General features: G+C 36.4%; 3 protein-coding genes across 3 annotated transcripts; 2 read left to right on the forward strand and 1 right to left on the reverse strand.

The window, feature by feature from the left end:
* Window positions 1-2,591: 2,591 nt before the first annotated feature.
* LOC117615211 (F-box/LRR-repeat protein 4-like) lies at window positions 2,592-4,188 on the forward strand. Its single transcript, XM_034344253.1, has one exon. It carries the CDS (start codon window positions 2,704-2,706, stop codon window positions 3,793-3,795), a length of 1,092 nt encoding a protein of 363 aa, XP_034200144.1. The 5' UTR covers window positions 2,592-2,703; the 3' UTR covers window positions 3,796-4,188.
* Window positions 4,189-4,379: 191 nt separating this feature from the next.
* Window positions 4,380-7,311, forward strand: LOC117615213 (probable transcriptional regulatory protein At2g25830). The gene is made up of 7 exons (XM_034344254.1): window positions 4,380-4,623; window positions 4,723-4,886; window positions 5,044-5,105; window positions 5,384-5,540; window positions 5,654-5,931; window positions 6,616-6,736; window positions 6,910-7,311. Exons 1-7 carry the CDS (start codon window positions 4,530-4,532, stop codon window positions 7,000-7,002), a joined length of 969 nt encoding a protein of 322 aa, XP_034200145.1. The 5' UTR covers window positions 4,380-4,529; the 3' UTR covers window positions 7,003-7,311.
* Window positions 7,312-8,296: 985 nt separating this feature from the next.
* LOC117615262 (carotenoid cleavage dioxygenase 8 homolog B, chloroplastic) lies at window positions 8,297-11,300 on the reverse strand. Its single transcript, XM_034344315.1, has 6 exons — window positions 10,980-11,300; window positions 9,395-10,138; window positions 9,078-9,271; window positions 8,744-8,933; window positions 8,554-8,656; window positions 8,297-8,442 (listed from the first exon to the last, which is right to left on the reverse strand). Exons 1-6 carry the CDS (start codon window positions 11,298-11,300, stop codon window positions 8,297-8,299), a joined length of 1,698 nt encoding a protein of 565 aa, XP_034200206.1.
* Window positions 11,301-17,629: the final 6,329 nt, after the last annotated feature.

Here is a 17,629-nt window from a genome sequence, read left to right on the forward strand (position 1 = left end):
CAAGGTAAAAGTCATATAGTGTGAATTGATGTGTCAACAAACTCAAACACGTACAGAGAAAGAGATGGCTGGATATAAAAAAATTACCCAGAGGATTATGAGTGTGAAGTTTCAACAATCCAATTCACTAACCCCAAAAAAAAAAAAATTGATTGAAGACATAAAGATTATATTAACATTTATCGCTTGTATTAAAAAAAATAAGCATGTGACAAATATGTGTGCGTATGTATATAGAACCAGAAAATATAACTTGACATAAATTGAGTATTGAGGGGGAAAAATTTATCGTTTGTTCTCTATGTTAGTTGGACTCTGCAATTTTCTAAAGACAATAACATAACTTGTAAGGCTGGAATTCACCATTAAAAAAAAAAATAGAGAAAATAATATAAGCTATATTCTGATATAGGCTTCAAACAAATTCAACTATGAAACATTAAAGGGAAATAATATACTAAAATTCACACGACAAGAAAATAAGTACATATGATAGGAGAGAAAATTACCCAAATACATCTTCGCTTGAAAAGTTTTTTTGTTTTTTTGCTGCTTTCTTACTAGTTTAAGTATTTTTATTTTGTTTATTTCTCTTCGTATGCATCGACTCTCATCTTAAGATCATGACATTTTTTGGAACTTAAAAAAGTCTAACAACAGCAATTCTAATATTTTCGTATTTAATGCGAACACATAAATATATTTTATCTTGTAGACTAGACTGATCAAGAAATCCTAATATTTACGTGTCGGCCTTTAGCCCTCCTCTCTATAAAATAAAATATAAATAAATAAAAACCTTTGCTTGCTTCACAATTTAGAATCTACTGTGAGGGAGGATTCAAACAAGTTCAAGAAGCCGCGTGAGATGCCGACAGTCTCTCGTGGTTCTGGGACTGAAAAAAGGTGGAGATGAAAGCTGGAACATGGAGGCAAGAGGTTGGATATGGACTGTGTTTCCTTCTTTCGTGGGCTCCACCACCTGCTTTTTCTCTTTGTTTTGTTATTATTTATACTTACAGTACAATACAAGTATTAAGAAAGTAATCACAAGGCAGAAGTGATTATGCTTATAAGCACGGTTTTCATAAGCTTTTTTATTAAAAGTATGTATAATCTTTTATTCAAAATTCAAATGCTTCTTGAAAGGAATTTAGAAGTGCTTCCTAAATAATTACATTCATGGCATGGCATGCATTTGTAATCGAAATTAAAATAAGAAGTTGAATTTCGATTACAAATTACTCATGTGTTTATTTTATATAACAAAGTGAAACTACAAGTGGAATCCACATAAACCCTTTAATAGGAAGTTGTATTCTAATTTTTCAAGAATTAATTCATCAAAAATTTATCTTTTTTACTTATTACCATTCATACCCTAATTCCAAATAATTTAGTAAACAACTTGTAATTCGAATTCTAACTTCTCCTCAATCCAACTCATCCTTAATTTAATTTATCATCACCTGATTACGAATTGGTAAACAAGCCCTCAAAGTTTTCTATTAGCTGATCAATACGATCATACAGTAGATCCCGTAGGCATCACAACAATTATAATTATTTTAATTATAGCTTGTTGGTGAATTATTTTTTGTTATCCTGAAAAAAATGCTGGAATGTGATTGCATGCATTATAATATTAATAATAAATGTCATCATTTGTATAGTCAAAGCGAAGGTTACAAATTACAATGACAGTTGGTAGAATAATTATATCTGACTCACAATTTTAATACATTAATTAATAATATAAAAACATTGTTGACTGACTGGTTACTACACGACAACATGGCACACATGGTTTGAGAATTCTCATATGCTGCTGCTCCTAATCACTCATGACGATTACAAATAATTCAAGAATAATTGTCATTATCTTTTAGTCCTCCTAATCCTAACCCTCAAACCTTCTGTTTTGATTCATTCTTACTTCAATTGAAACGTTACTAAATAAAATATAAAATATAATGAGTGGTTTCATTACTAACATCACTAAGGCCTTTTGTAATAAAATTTCACATTTATAGGACTTTATAGGTGATTAAGTTGATAACCATATCGGTGTTGCTAATAGTGGACCGTTGGCCTGTTTATCTGAAATTTAACATGGTATCAGAGTGGGTTGATTGATTGGGCCTGCATTAGGCCTTTACCTTTATCCAATATGTGGTGTTCACATATTGACCTTGAATATTTACCCCTATCATTTACCCAATACGTGGTGTTCACGTGTTGGACTTAAATGATTAATTCTGATGTGAACTTGACTTCACGTGTGGCCCACTATGTAGTGGTCCCACGTGAGGGGGCATATTGAAGAATAAAAAAGTCCCACATTGAAAACTGTACTAAATAAAATACAAACATAATGAATAGTTTCACTATTAATATTACTGAGTCATTTTGTAATAAAACCTCACACTTACTGAATTTTATAGGTAATTAGGTGATTAAGTTAAAAAAAAAAAATCAATATTACTAGTAGTGGACCGATGACATGGGATTAACAAAAAACGAATAGCATGGGTAGCCTAGCTCTCCAACTCTCCATTAGTGAACCCACACATCTCAAGTCTAGAAGCTATGTTTGTAACAGATTAAGATGGGGTGGCGTGGTGGTGTTTATTCCTTTTAACATTGGGGTAGTCTATTCTCATCTCTCTCATCTCATGTCAGTCTAAACCAAAAACCAGAGACATGTCGAAGCTGGGCGATGACGAACTAGGCCTCATCCTTAACTGGATCACCGACCTAAATGACAGACGATCATTTTCTGAGGTCTGCAAGCAATGGCTGAGAGTGGAGGGGCTAAATAGATCATCACTTCGTCTTCTCGAACCCGATGCTCTCCTTCAAGTCTTACCCAGATTCCCAAATTTAGTCACATTCGAAACATCAAAGTTCATCACCGACGCCGACCTCTCATTCTTGGCCCAAACATGCCCCAAAATCGAGGTAATCAACCTCAGTCTGAAAACCCCACGTGAAATTTCATACCAGTTCGATGAAGTATTGATCTTTGATAATGTTGGGGACGAAGGTCTTTGCGCTTTGGCAAAGGGGTGTCCCAAATTGTCCAAGGTTTTGCTCAGAAGGAGAAAGAATATTGGGAATTTTGGAGCTGTTTCGCTATTGAATTTATCACATAATTTGACGTATTTGGATTTGGGATTTTGTAGCTTGGTCTCGGACCAAGCCCTAGAAGCAATTGGGTCTGCAAATTTGATTAGCGTTTTGAGTTTGCAAGGTTGTTCATTGATTACAGATCGTGGATTGGGGTTTTTGGCAAATGGGTCTTCCTCAAAAACCATGAAAAGGTTGAATCTTGCGGAGTGTGATAGAATCACAGACTTTGGGGTCTCGCTTTTGGAGCAAATGTGTTGCTTGGTGGAGCTGAATTTGGCTGAATGTGGCCCAAAAGTGACTGATATTGGAGGTCTTTCAATTGCTGCAATTCAGTCTCTTAAAAGATTGAACATGTCATGGCTGGTCAATGTGTCAGATCATACGCTTGTTGCTCTAGCTGAGAATTGCCTGAATTTGGAGATGGTTGATTTAACTGGTTGTGATTTGGTAACTGGAGCTGGTATTCGTGCATTTGCAGGTCACAAGTGCTTAGAAGCTCTTGTTCTGCGTTCTTGTTTCAATGTTAGTGACTCTGATGTGGTACACATTGTGCTTAGATGCCAGTTCTTGAAGTCTGTTGTGTTGGATAAAGGACTGAGAATATGGATGTTGCCTCAGACACAAGAGAGCATTAGCAGATTCGCGGAGTTAGTTTGGGCTTGAAAGATGGATGCAGCAAGCAGCTGAGTTGATGTGTTTTGGGTTGTGCTCTGCTGCTTCATGGGTTCAGCCAACTTGTATATATCAGTCTCTCTAATCTAACATCAGATGAAGAAGTTTATCCATGTTGGAGCTTTCAAAGACTTTGGAGTAAAACTTATATCATGTTTCATATTCCTCTCTCTATTCCGAGATAGAAGAGAAAGGTGTATGAAACATGGGATATGCAAGTTTTTTTTTGAAGAATTTGAGATGTAGTACTATAAATTCCCGGGACATTTTCACTTTCAGTGGATGAAGGGATTCTACCAACTTGTACTTTTAGGAGATGGGAGCTGTAATTGCCTATACAGATTCATATATGAAATCTTTTATTTGTAAACTTAAGAGATAAGATACCAGGTGCCTGTTAACTTTACCATTCCACTAAATAATGTGTAGGTTAAGCTACACTTAAAGTTTGTGCTCAATTTGTTAGGGACAAAAGTAAACAAGGATGGGTATGGCTGTACAGTTCCATTCCATTTCATACATGATAAGTTGTTTGGTTTTGCCATCAAACATCAATTGATATGTAGAAGAAAGCTCTGTTTCTTTTAGGGTTTGGGCCAGCCCATCTGAACTGGTCATGCCATGGCCCAATTAAGAGGGTATGATTATAAGGAGGCACCTGCAGCCTTCGATTATATTTGATACAACTTCAGAATAATAAAAGGGAGAAAATTAAAATAAAATAAATGGGGTCATCTTGTACATTGAGAGCCTTAGGTGCAATTCTTCACAGAATCACTTCCCTCTCCTCCAAATGCCCCAACTCCATGGCTCTTCAGTGTATACATATCTTCATCTTCTTCCCTCTCCTTCAATTCTGAATTGCACCATTCTATTTTCATTATGAAAGTTGAATTTGGAGCTCACTTTGTGGTTCAGGGAATGGCCTGCTGAGTAGAAAGTTATCATCTTCATCTTCAATTTCATCATTGCCTTCATGGATTTCGACCCACATACATGGCAGTGCTACTGTGACAAGAACCATATGGACCGTCTCTCCTCTCTCTATGGGCAGACGTTCCAGCAAAATCGCTGGCCGAAAGGTACTCTCTTTCTGCTTTGCCAGTTGAATGCCACCTGTTTGATGAAAGTCCAATGTCCTTGTGTCAGCGTTTTGTAATCTGTATAATGTCCTAATATAGTTCAAGGGTCATTTGATTTGTTGGGTTTATTTTGAAAGTTGTCAAATTGGTAATGCAGGGGGCTCAAGATGCAAAGAAGGCAAAGCTGTATGCGAGGATTGGGAAGGAAGTTGTGTCTGCGTAAGTTAGTTGCTCTCTCCGTCTTTTTCTTTTAGCGACCTTAGCACCGAAACACTGCTTATTTCTAGTTAGGATATTCAGTCTGTCAGGAGACGGTTTATCTAGTTGCTGATTTAGCATTGGTCAAGCTCGAATCTTGATCTGTATAAAGACCAAAGTAGTCTCCTAATTCATAATTAATGAGAATTAAATAAAGTTTCATAGTTTCAACAACGAGGGCTAAGGCTATCAGGTATTGTACTCTGCCATTCACTTTTGGTTATGCCAAAATGGTGCAGTGTAAAGAAAGGTGGTCCAAGTCCTGTATCAAATACGGCACTAGCTACTGTGCTGGAGAAAGCCAAGGAGCTTGATGTACCCAAGGAAATTTTGGAGCGCAACATTAAGAGAGCATCTGAGAAAGGACAAGAAGCTTACATTGAGAAAGTATACGAGGTTTGTTTCATGCTATTTACTAAATATTTTTTGGTCCTGCTTAAACGTTTCATGTTCATGATTTTATTGGTTGATATTATAAAGTTGACTACATATACTGCTTCTTGTGTCAGGTATATGGTTTTGGTGGAGCTAGTATGGTAATTGAGGTTTTGACCGACAAAATAAACCGATCTGTGGCAGCGGTTAGAGAGGTGGTGAAGGACTGTGGGGGAAAGATGGCAGATCCGGGATCTGTTTTGTTCAAATTCAGGCGTGCTCGGGTTGTAAACGTAAAAGTTTCAGATGCTGACAAAGATCAACTCCTTTCCATTGCTTTAGATGCTGGTGCTGAGGATGTTATTGAACCGCCAGTATATGAATATGATACTGAAGAAGATATGTCAGAAAGGTAATTCCACTAGAGAGCTAGATTGCTCATGTGTTGTAGTTGTGATCTTAACTCTAATTTATCTGGTTTCTCTTAACCAATATATGACTCTGCTAAATTGAAATGATCCAATAAATGAGTCTTGAAATGACCCACCAGAAAGACTAATCCAATCCATAATGATGTACCGGAAAATACAACATTTTTGTTACCCGACCAACCCTCAGGAGAAGCAAATACAACAGGTACACTAATCAATAAGATTAATGAAGTAGCAATTAATGCAAAAACAGCCAATTGGAAAGCAATAGTCATGTTTCTAATCCTCCAATCTACCAACAAAAGAATTATACCATTTGATCCATTTCACTCTGCCTGTAGACGCAAGATTTTCACTTCTGATAATAAATTTCATGCTCATTAAATGGGAGGCTCAGCCTAACCGGTATGTGTTATAAAGTTGATTATGTATCCAACCATTTGTGGGCACTTCGTTCAGTCAGTGAATGGAGAATCTATGCATATTCTCTTGAGAACTTAGATGCTTTTCTTAGAAAAAGAAGAGTTGTGGACAAGCAAGCATGCACGCACACATACACAAGAGTTGTGGACAAACAAGCATGCACGCACACATACACACAAATAATTGTGAAGCATTCTCCTTTCTTTGTACAAAATTCTGATTTTTATTTTGGATTCTGGTAGCTATTATAAAATTGTAAGTTCAGCAGAGAACTACTCTACGATACTTTCAAAGCTACGTGACGAAGGAGTAATTTTTGAGACGGATAATGGTTCTGAGCTACTTCCAATAAGCACTATTGAGGTGTGTCTCTGATGCACAGATGATTGTTATGAGTTTGATCTCTTACAAGGCTTACGTCTTGGGTTTCTTTCTTCTTCTCCTCCCCAACTCCCCCCCACGGATTGTTTCTCCTTTCTGTACAAATTTATAAGCCCCTTGCGAGCATTCCAGCTAAAGCTTCTGGTCTGATGCAGGTAGATGACGAGGCTTTGGACTTGAACAAGGAACTTATGTCCAAATTACTTGAGCTTGACGATGTTGATGCAGTGTATACTGACCAGAAGTGACCAAAATCTCTATCTTTAGTCATCATCTAAGCGATTGAAGAGCTATTGGCCTTATAATACATCTATCCGTTTCGTTTTCATTTGGCTTTTTTTTATCTCGAGGAAAGTTTATCTGTCAGATCATTTAAAGAGGAGAGAAGGATAGGGGTTATTACCTTTCTGTTCTCCCTCGGAAGAAATTTTGATCTGCTGTATTTTCATTACTAGTGAAATTATGAGGAAGAAGAGCAAAAATTGAAATATGATTTGTTTTGGAGAACCAAAATAAAAAATAAAAAAAATCATGAATAACAATATAAGATTTGAATCTCTCTCTCTCACGCACACACACAGGCTAAACTTGTCAAGAATCCACGCTTGCCACCTTCACAACGAGAAAATTTTAACTCTCACTCCAAGACATACCTTTTAATTTTCTTCTTCGTCTTGTTATTTTATTTTTTCATTTCTTCCTGCATGTATGGGTCGTCCGTCAACGTTAATTTATGAGAATATTGCTTCCACCAACTTATGACTGGTGGCTCTGCAAAATTGTTTTATGCGGCAATTGGTAAATAACAAGGCTTTACTAATTAGAGCATTTAGATTAACAGAGGATGTAGTTGGTAAAGATGCTTTGTTTTTTTTTTTAGTACATGCGATGGGCGAAGGGGTTTTAGATAATGTATAGGTTCATGTTTGCTCCTGCTGTAATTATGAAATAAGATGGTTTTAATAATTAATTAACTTGGTGAAGGCGTTGGCAAAGTTACAAGGCCGCTGAGAGGCCCCGCAAGCATAAATATATCCCTCTTCCATGGAAGAAGGCTTATGCTGCAATGTCCATCCCTCTTCCATGTCATAAACTGTTGTCGTACTTAGTTTGCTTTCTGCCTTAATCATATAGTTTAATCAACCTCATCAATGTACTTGCACACGATTTAACCAACAAATATACCGATTGAGCTTTCGATACTGGGACTTATTACATAACTTGCTTGCAACACTCGCTACAAATATATATATATATATATGAACATATTTATCACACTACTATACATAATATATGAGACTAACCAACATATTTATCACACTACTATACATATTTATCACAGGGAGGAAATTAGGGAGGGGTTGTAGAAAATACATGGTGTCTGCACATCCGCATAGGAGAAAATCTATTTCCATGTATACCTAAACCATGAGGTATACAATCAATGCAGTCCAAGTAGAAACATTTTCTTCTTCTCCTGGCTAGCCTCTGAAGTATAATTTGTATGAACTATATATCTAGCTCTCTGAATAAATAATCACTTTATTTGGAGGGAACCCAGCATCCATGCAGCCCATATGGAAGGCCATAGGGGAACTTAGCTCTTGCAATCTCCTGGAACGTGGATCCATCTAATAACAATGCATACCCATCTCCATTTTTCCCACTAACCATCGAGATTACAACTCCTGCAGCCACAAAAATTAAATCATTAATAAAACCCTTTTTCCTGATATATATATATATATATATATATATATATATATATATATAAAATTAAAGAAATAATTAATTCTCACCATCATCTTCTTCGGTTGCCCCGGGTCGAGCCACAAAGAATGGTTCGGAGGGTACTGCCCCCTCATCATGCCAATTCTTAGCTTTCTTGTTCACCAAATCAATCTGCAATTTATATTTAAATTAGTAAACTTATAATGTCTGTGTACCATTAATTATTTAATTAGTTTGATTATATATGATATACTATACTTTGGTGAGGGTGTTGGGGAAGTTGCATGGGCGCTGAGCCCCACAAGCATAAGCATATCTGTATTGTTTGCCCAAATAGGCAGGGTTTATGCTGCACATGTCCAACCCTCTTCCATGTTCGTTTGGGTCTAATGCTGCTTCCAATTTTCCATATGCACTTCCATCAAATGGTATTCTAAACCTTCCAACCCTGAGTTTTTAAAAAGCCAAACAAATTAATGACCTATCTCCACATTAATGTTAAGTAACATAAGATGTTACAAGAATGAACTTTTTTACGTAATTCAGATTCACAATCTAATAACATGAGCCGTAATCGAAAAAATATAAATACCTAGCATCTGGCAATACATCTTGGCCAATATATGAGCGTAGGTTATGTATCCTCAGTTTATCCAGAATCGTTGTATCAGCGTTGTGCTCACAACAATCTGCAATGACCGCCGTCACCCTCCCATCCTCATCTTTTTCTTCATAAGCATTTATGAAATGGAACGTTATGTATAATGGCACTTCCACACTCGCCACCTACAAAATTAAAATTAAATCAACATCAATTTTGTTTATAAAAATGTATAACTAATTACTTCCATATGATAAAAATACCTTCGCATATATAATTATCAAATAGAGCAAATCAGTGGGACTTACAATGTTGCCACTAGCTTTACACATGACATGCATAAATGCTTTAGATTCAGGGTGCCACTCAAACTTGTACAATGGTGTGGGCTCGGCCTTGAGCAAATTCCCAGCACAATATCTCAATGGCATTTCCGGTACAATTATATAGTGCTCGGTCACCGGAAATGAGTGCACCCAACCCGGTGCTGGTCCACGACTACAATCAACCCGCCCAATCACCTTCCTCTCGTTGGTACCCGGTTCCATCCTGACTGCCAAATAACCCGGGTTGATCAAATCGGGTAGTAAAGACAGAAACTCGGTCTCTGTCACAATAGGATGTGCGGAGTGTATCAAACCCCCCAATGTGTCACTGTACTCAAATTTTCCTAAAGTGTCCAAGGTGGTCGGGTCGATCACTATGGACCCTTTTTGGGTCTCCGTGAGGCACACGACCCGACCATCTGCTAGCATGACCACTCCGGTGTTCGCGTTGTCGGTCAGAGATGCACCAGAGAATAGGTTGGCTAACTCGCCTATGTAGGATAGGAAATTGTCGGCCTTAGGAACCTCCGAGAATTCACGGTAACATAACTTTTGGGTCTTCATGGCAGCCTTGTAGGCCTCGGATTCAATTTGGCGGTGGCCGGCAATGAGGCGGCCGTCTTCAAACTGGAGTTTGACTAGCATGGCGTAGCCGTCAAAGAGGTGGCGGAAGTTGTAGTCCCCAATGTGCCATAGCCCTGGACCATTTCTTAGGTACGTCCCTTTCTGCATGTGACATTAATTTAATTTTATGACCTAGCTATATTAAATAAAGCGCACTAGTATCAAAATGGTAGTTGATTAATTAGGATTATTCTTTGTGTATAATTGAAAATATTTTGTCCTATTGGTGTTCACAATTATTAATTATAGTTCCAAGGGATTAGAAAATAGATTTGGAACGTGACTCTGATACGTAAATTCAACCTCAAGTATAAAAATAGTGGTAATAAAATAATTGCCACGTCTTTCTGACACATTATATGTGTGGCGACAGTATGATGATCAATTCATTACTTCATTAATCAGACAAGTTTAGCTTATAATTACAAATTATGCCAGCAAGAAACACACAGGTCATTATGGACAAGCTTCTCTATCTGTGCGTGGTAGGCCTCTCACTCACGAAACAATAACGACTAGGAAGAAAAAGGATTAAAATTAGGTAATAAGAAAAGGGTTGCTTTCTACAATCTGATTCAGCCTTCTTCTATTCCTATTTCCTGCATAAAAATGTTGTAGACATACCCTATTTGGCTCTCCTTTATTTTGTACCCTATGTGTCTATTTGGATTAATTGTTCTCTTATTAGTGTATTTGGCATCCACAAAGTAAAATTTTGTCTTTACATAAAAGATGTTTATGTTGACGTACTGTCAACTTAAAATCATTTATCAGACGAGATGATTATTTTATTAAATATATGGTTCAAATTCACAATTTAGTTATATAAGTCTGACAAGAGGGCATTATAACCAAAAACTTGTGCATTTAACTATTTGACCAATATATGAAATGTTTGATATAGAATAAAGAAGTATAAGGTAATTAAGTTATGCTCACATACCAGCCACAAAGGTATTTCTCCTTGGACAAGCAGCTCTCCTTCCCATCTCTCCTGCCGCACGCTGGTCCACGCCACGTGGCTCAGGTCGCCACTATTGCTGCTCTCTCTTCTCGGCAGCAGAGGAGCAACAGCCGGTAATGGCGGACTTGCAACATTCGTGGACGCCAAGCCCCGACCATTGTGTTTCTTTCTAGTGTCACTCAAGTTCTTCTTCAATGGATTAAAGCCATCTCTTATATATTGATTGGAGTAATCGGAAACAGAAGCTGTTGGCAGAAAAAAGGAGTTTGCAGAAGTGGCGGAAAATGTTATGGAAGCCATGAAAGCAAAGACTAGCAGAGAGCCGAGCTAAGACTAAGCAGAAGTGTATTCAAAAGTGGGTTAAAGAGTGTGAGGTGTAATTGGTATTTATATATGCATAGGAGGAGGGCCTGCATATAGGGCAAGTTAAATAATTACGAAACTATATATGCCACATGTCCTATGCGATGCGTTTACATGTTGGAATCTTAATTGGTGGAATTCCCTTTCACTACCAGACACAATGCCATAATTTTTTTTTAACATTTCTGAGAAAATATCGAAATTTGGATCTAGTGCGACTATCTACAAATTAACTAATTAATAAATTATGTCGGTCTTTCCCAAACAGTCACATGATTAACAAGTAATACACATATGCTGAATAAGTTTTAGTTTTTACTTTTTTACATAGTTTTTATGAGGCCGAATAATATTCTCTTATCAAATATCTGATATGTTGCGTTAATTGGTGATTAGGGACCAGTATGCCAGTGAAAAATTACAATATATATATATATATATCTTTACTTGACTATTAATTTGGGTTGAGTTTTCATGCATTTGATCTCCACAATCGTACGTACATACAAGCTTGTTATTACATTATTTTTTTAATATTCTAATATTGATTGATAGTATTTCTCTCACATTAAAAAGTTAAGGATCTCGCATAGACTTGTAAGGAATTTAGCTATTTCTCATATTACTAATTAGGTTTTGACGTGAAACCTAAACTTTTTTCACATATAAGAGTAAGTTAGCTTACGAATGAAGTCAAATATGGACACACATACTCCATACTACCCAATTAAGTTGTCGACGCGTGGTTTGAAATTTTGCCACTATATATATTCTATTTTTTTCATCATGCATGTTGAAGCATCTTTATGGGCATATGTCTAGAAATCCTGCCTCGTAGGCATGTAGCTGCTTGGAGTGTCATACTTGCTGACTGTGACATTGCTTAATTACAACGAAACCATATGAAAATATGGCCAACGGAAAATCCAAAACTTAAAAAAAGGGGATCTTTTGTAACAAATTATGCGAATATATTTGCTAATTAATCACATCATCCCGACACCCGGAAGAGGAAATGGTGACAAAACAACTGATTTTTATTAGCTAGAGCTTGACTGTTAATGAATAGATTAATATATGTTCACCTTTGAATATTTTCCTCCACATTTTTACCATTTTAATTTCTATATATATATATATATATTCATGCTCAATAATTCCACCTCGCAAATCTCTTAGCAAAATCGAACATAATTAGATGGCATCGTGTAATGAGGCAGCTAGCTTGAACATGGCCTGATTTGTTTTATGATGAAATATATAATACTCTTAACCTGGTAATTTAATTATTAAAAAAAATTAGTTACATTGAAAGAAAGAAATTCTAATAGGGTTCGATAGTGGGTGCCATAGGAGTAGGGGGGATCCACCACCACTATGGTGGGAACCCAATGACGGTAATTAATTATTTCATTGCATATGATTTTTTGGTAAAACAAAGTGGATTACAACTTTCATTTCAAATCAAAGATCAATGCGATATCAGTTTTGTTAAGAATATGAATGCCACATATATATTTTGTGGTTCTGAAAGCTTCCACTGAAAATGTGGGATTGATCTTCCACCGAAATGCATCAATTCTGACGCATCCTTAAGCAAACAAGTCACCATTAACTAGGATTATAGATTATTCGAATATAAATAAAAAATCCATATTCGTGAGTTTAATTTTTTAAAAAATTGGGATTGATCACAATATAATTTGCGTGAAAATCCAGAATAGGAAAGAATGCCTAATTTGCAAAGAAATTATTTTTATTTTTATTTTTATTTTTTAAAAGAAGAAGAGAAAAATGACGAGGAAATTAGAAACTAACATTATGGGTGATGAAATATATGGCCGTCCAAAGTGGAGGTGAGAGACAAAGTAGCCTTGTTTTGAGGTCCAAAGCAAATCATGATGTTTACCAATTTCCATGAACAATCCTCCATTATGTTTCATGATTTGAGATTCATTTATATACCCCCCCACTCAAATACTTAGTCCATACCCATTTAGGAAAGTGGAAAACTCAACTTGTTCTTAATGTATTTCTACTATAAGGGCTCTGGCCCTCCCCACACTTAATTAGTTTCTACTTGATACCAAACTACTTTTCCAAATTCAACCTTTGCTTCCACATGGAAAACAAAACTAGCGTGCACCTCTTCCTAAAACTTATTATATGGCATTATACAGTTAATTATAAGGTTTAGTATAATTTGAGTGACAAGTTAGAACTAAACACTTGAGGGTTTGCAACGCGTTTGATTAAGAGCATTATTTACCGTACATCTTAGGTCCTAAGTTCGATTCTTTCCTCTTTAATTAATATCGCTTGTATAAAAAAAAAAAAATTTAAAAACACTTTGAGTGTTTAGAGACCAAATTTGGTGCAAGAATTTTCAAGGACGTACGTATAGTATGATGTAAACCCCAACTTAAATTATTTGAAAAATAATTAGTGGCCCACTTGAGCTCTGATTAATTAACTTAATAATTTCCTTCATTCAAAATCATGTGTGGTTTTGCTATTGGGCGACTACAACTTCCTGTTTCCTAGAGAAATCAAGACCCTTGTAATTGCTTCTTCTGTCCCTTCATGCCCACATTGATTCCCACAGATTGTACATCAAAGAATGACACAATGGCTCGAAGGTGGCGGACAAAATTAGGGTTTCCCCACAAAAGCAACACCTTGTTTAATTAAGCTTAATTAAACTTGTTAGTGGATGGTCCAAAACCATGATTTTGGATGTGGCCGGTGGCTGATGCGAAGTGACGTGTCAGCTTCTCATTTTTCTAGTCGTTAAGTCAGCCCTTTGTTTTTGAAGATAATTGAAGTCAATAAAGCAAACTGATTCCATTCATTGATTCGGAATTAGTGGGAAGAGAATCCATATTCTTATACACTTTGAAGCATTACAAAAAAGCGTTCATGACGAATCATTATTTCATAGAATTTCCAACGTGTACGTACCTAGGTGCTCTCTTAGAATGCCTTCTCAAGTAACACAAGTCCTGTATCAATGTTTTATAATGAGGAGTTGAAATATTCACCAAAATTCATTTGTGCCATTGGTTTTGGTACCTTGCTATATAGTGGGATGAGACTGAAAGGTTGGATGTTTGAGATAGATATTAATTTGTCCCTCAATTAACTTGCTCTTTAGCTTCATGAAACTAGGTGTAGGTCTGAGATTGTCATCAAGGACAAAGTTAGGATTATATATGTGGGGAGAGAGGGACACAGAAAGGACATTGATTTTGAGTATTATTGGAGTAGTAATCGGCTAATATGTAAAATAAGACTGTAAACATATAATGTCAAAGAAATTATTATGAAGTATAGACCCAAGAGTAATTGCATTGCGGGGCCACTACAATGGTTATATGATCTGTTATTCTTCAAAATATGAGATGCAGCTATATAATCCAATATGTATAGGAACAATTGTGGGGGGGCCAGGGCCATGGCAAGACCTAAGGTGGCTCCATCCCTGGTTGTCATGGAGCCTCCACCCATATATATTCTTCATCATTTAACATCTAATATGTAAATATTTCAACAAAATTGAAAAAATTATGCTTATTTACCGCCCCAAATGTACCAGTTTAGCTCCGTCACTGTACATATATATATATATATATATTGAAAATCCATGAGAGAAAAAGTAAACCCTATCATCAACACTCTTCATCATGCATTCTATATACTTGAAAAAATAAAAGGGTCTTCCAAAATGGACATTTTTTTGTTCTGTCATGCATGATGAAATAATACGGCAGCAAAAGAAAACTAGATATATATATATATATATATAGTTGGGTTGCTAGTTAACTTCTCCAACATGTTTACGCCTTAAAAATTATAATTAACAATAAGCAAAGATTAAATCATAATTAATGGCCTTGTCTTTTCTTTTTTTTCCCATGGCTGTCAAATTGTGTAGCTCGATCGTTAGATGATTTTGTTTGGTAATGAACAACATTATATTTATCGAACTGAGATGGGTCAGTTTTGTCTTTTGATGTATGGTTTTCTCCAGGTGTCTAATTTGCTGGGCAATGGAACACTGTATGGTGTTTGTATACATATGTATGTTTCTTTCGTAAAGCACATAATCGGTAAACTATGTCGTTTATGGATCCATGTGTATGTTTCTTTCGTAAAGTTAGTCGGTGAGCCATGTCTGGTCCAGAAGAAGAGGCGACGTGGAAATAGGTTTACAGGTCGAAGCTTATCCAACGTCAAGAGAATATGGGGTAAGCGGCCGCAGGTTAAAAAGTCACAGTATTGATGATTGTGACTTGAAAATTGACATGAGACAATAATAATACAAGTCTGCGTTGGGCTTCTTGTTTTTTCATGGACAAAGAAAATTGAACTGCCAAGACTCTGTCATGATATTTAAGAGGGAAATAAATACGGATCCATACTTCCTCCATCTTGACACTATTAGTATGTCACGACATGTTACAGTCATATCGAGTTTATATTAGTCTCTCTGAAGTTGAATTTATCCGGGATTAAATCTATTTTGAAAAATATATGGATTAACAATTTGGAAAGAAAACAATACAGATAAATAAGATCTCTCATATCCATAAACAAGGTCATGGTTATTATCAACAGATAAGCCTCCTTTAAGTATCTTATTCAAGAGCTTTAGGCAAGAAGAACTCTATAAATATATTCAAAAAAATCTTAAGCATTATTCATAACAAGAAAGAGTAAAGTGACCATCGGAAATAATAAACTACAGATTTTTCCGGATTAAAAGATCTCTCCATGGTCTAAAAGTTTTTATTTATTTTATCAGAAACAATAGGAGAGGGGGAAGATTCTAAAGTTGAAGTACTATATTTCTTTAACATGTCGTGGGATTAAGGTTTAATAACAGTAGTATTAGTAGCTAACAGGGTTTAGGCAAGTGAAAAATTGCTTTGACTTGTAGACCAGAGATTTCATGTTTGAATCCCCAAAATATCATAGTTGTGTGTGTGTAAAATTCCCCTCCCCTAAAGTTTAGACTATCATTTGTACTAAAAAAAAAAATATAGTAGTATTAGTATAGTAATAATAATAACACTAATTAATAGTTTTGACAAAGCAATTGGAGTTCTTTTCTTGTTTCAAAGCCCATTAGATTTGAATGTTTCATTATCATCCCACTGCTCACTCGACCCTCTTTGTTTGTTTTTTTCTCCTCCTCTGGTCCGTACAAATGAGACCCAATATAAAAGTCTACAGTGAAATAGAGTCTTATTGCATCTCATAAAGTTCCCAATTCGAGCAAGGCCTAAATTTCGTACAATATTGACCCAGCCCAGCTAGACTGCTGTCCACTGGTCACAACAAGTTAGCCTAAAACTTTGTTCAAACGTTTACATCAGTGGGCCAAACCCTAGCTATTGTCACAAATTTGGATGCCAAATTTCTGGTGTCTTTTCAAACCCTAAACAGTAAAAGGTGTGGAAGATCTGCCAACCAGAGGGCTTTATTTTTTTATCAACTGCTCCAGTAGTTTCACTGTTTCCATGAGTTACGAACGTTTGCATCAGTGGGCCAAACCCTAGTTTCACAAAATTGGGTGCTAAATTTCTTGTATCTTTTCAAAATCAAACCCTAAACAGTAAAAGGTGTACAAGATCTGCCAACCAAAGGGCTTTCTGTTCTTTCTTTTTTATCAATATCAACAGCTCCACTTTTTCACTGTTTCCATGAGTTGCGATGTTGCAACTTGCCATGCAAACCTTCAACCCTACTGTCACGAACATGTGGCCTCATCCACTTGTCACGTAAGGGAATTAATAGATAGTCCGTCGGCACTGTTAAAAAGTACCCCCGACACATACAAATTGATACGTACACTACCAAATAATTGTGCGAGAAGACTATACGTATCAATATCCACATGTCAAAAGAAACATCTTGGACGACGAGAAGCAGAAACATAATGAACTTTGTCCTTACATATCAATCATAATGTTTGACGGTGCTGGTTTTCTTTCCCCGGCTTTGGAGTTTTATGGTGAAATGATCGTCCAGTCGTGCTCAATGTCGCAAACTTAATTGCCGGTAAACAGACAGTCATGGCCTGCTAGCTGCAGAGTGGTGATAAGCTCTGCAGGATGCAGCTGGGGTTAGATAGGTAGCTAGGTATATAGTGGTCGTTACTGGCCAAATTCACATGGCTCCAATTTAATTTGTCTGCCTAGCTAGGGCTTATGCATCAAGCGGCATGGCAGGAAAGCGTAACGTATAACAGAGAAAACTACTGC

Source organism: Prunus dulcis, chromosome 1 (assembly GCF_902201215.1).
Source record: "Prunus dulcis chromosome 1, ALMONDv2, whole genome shotgun sequence".
Classification (NCBI taxonomy): Eukaryota; Viridiplantae; Streptophyta; class Magnoliopsida; order Rosales; family Rosaceae; genus Prunus; species Prunus dulcis.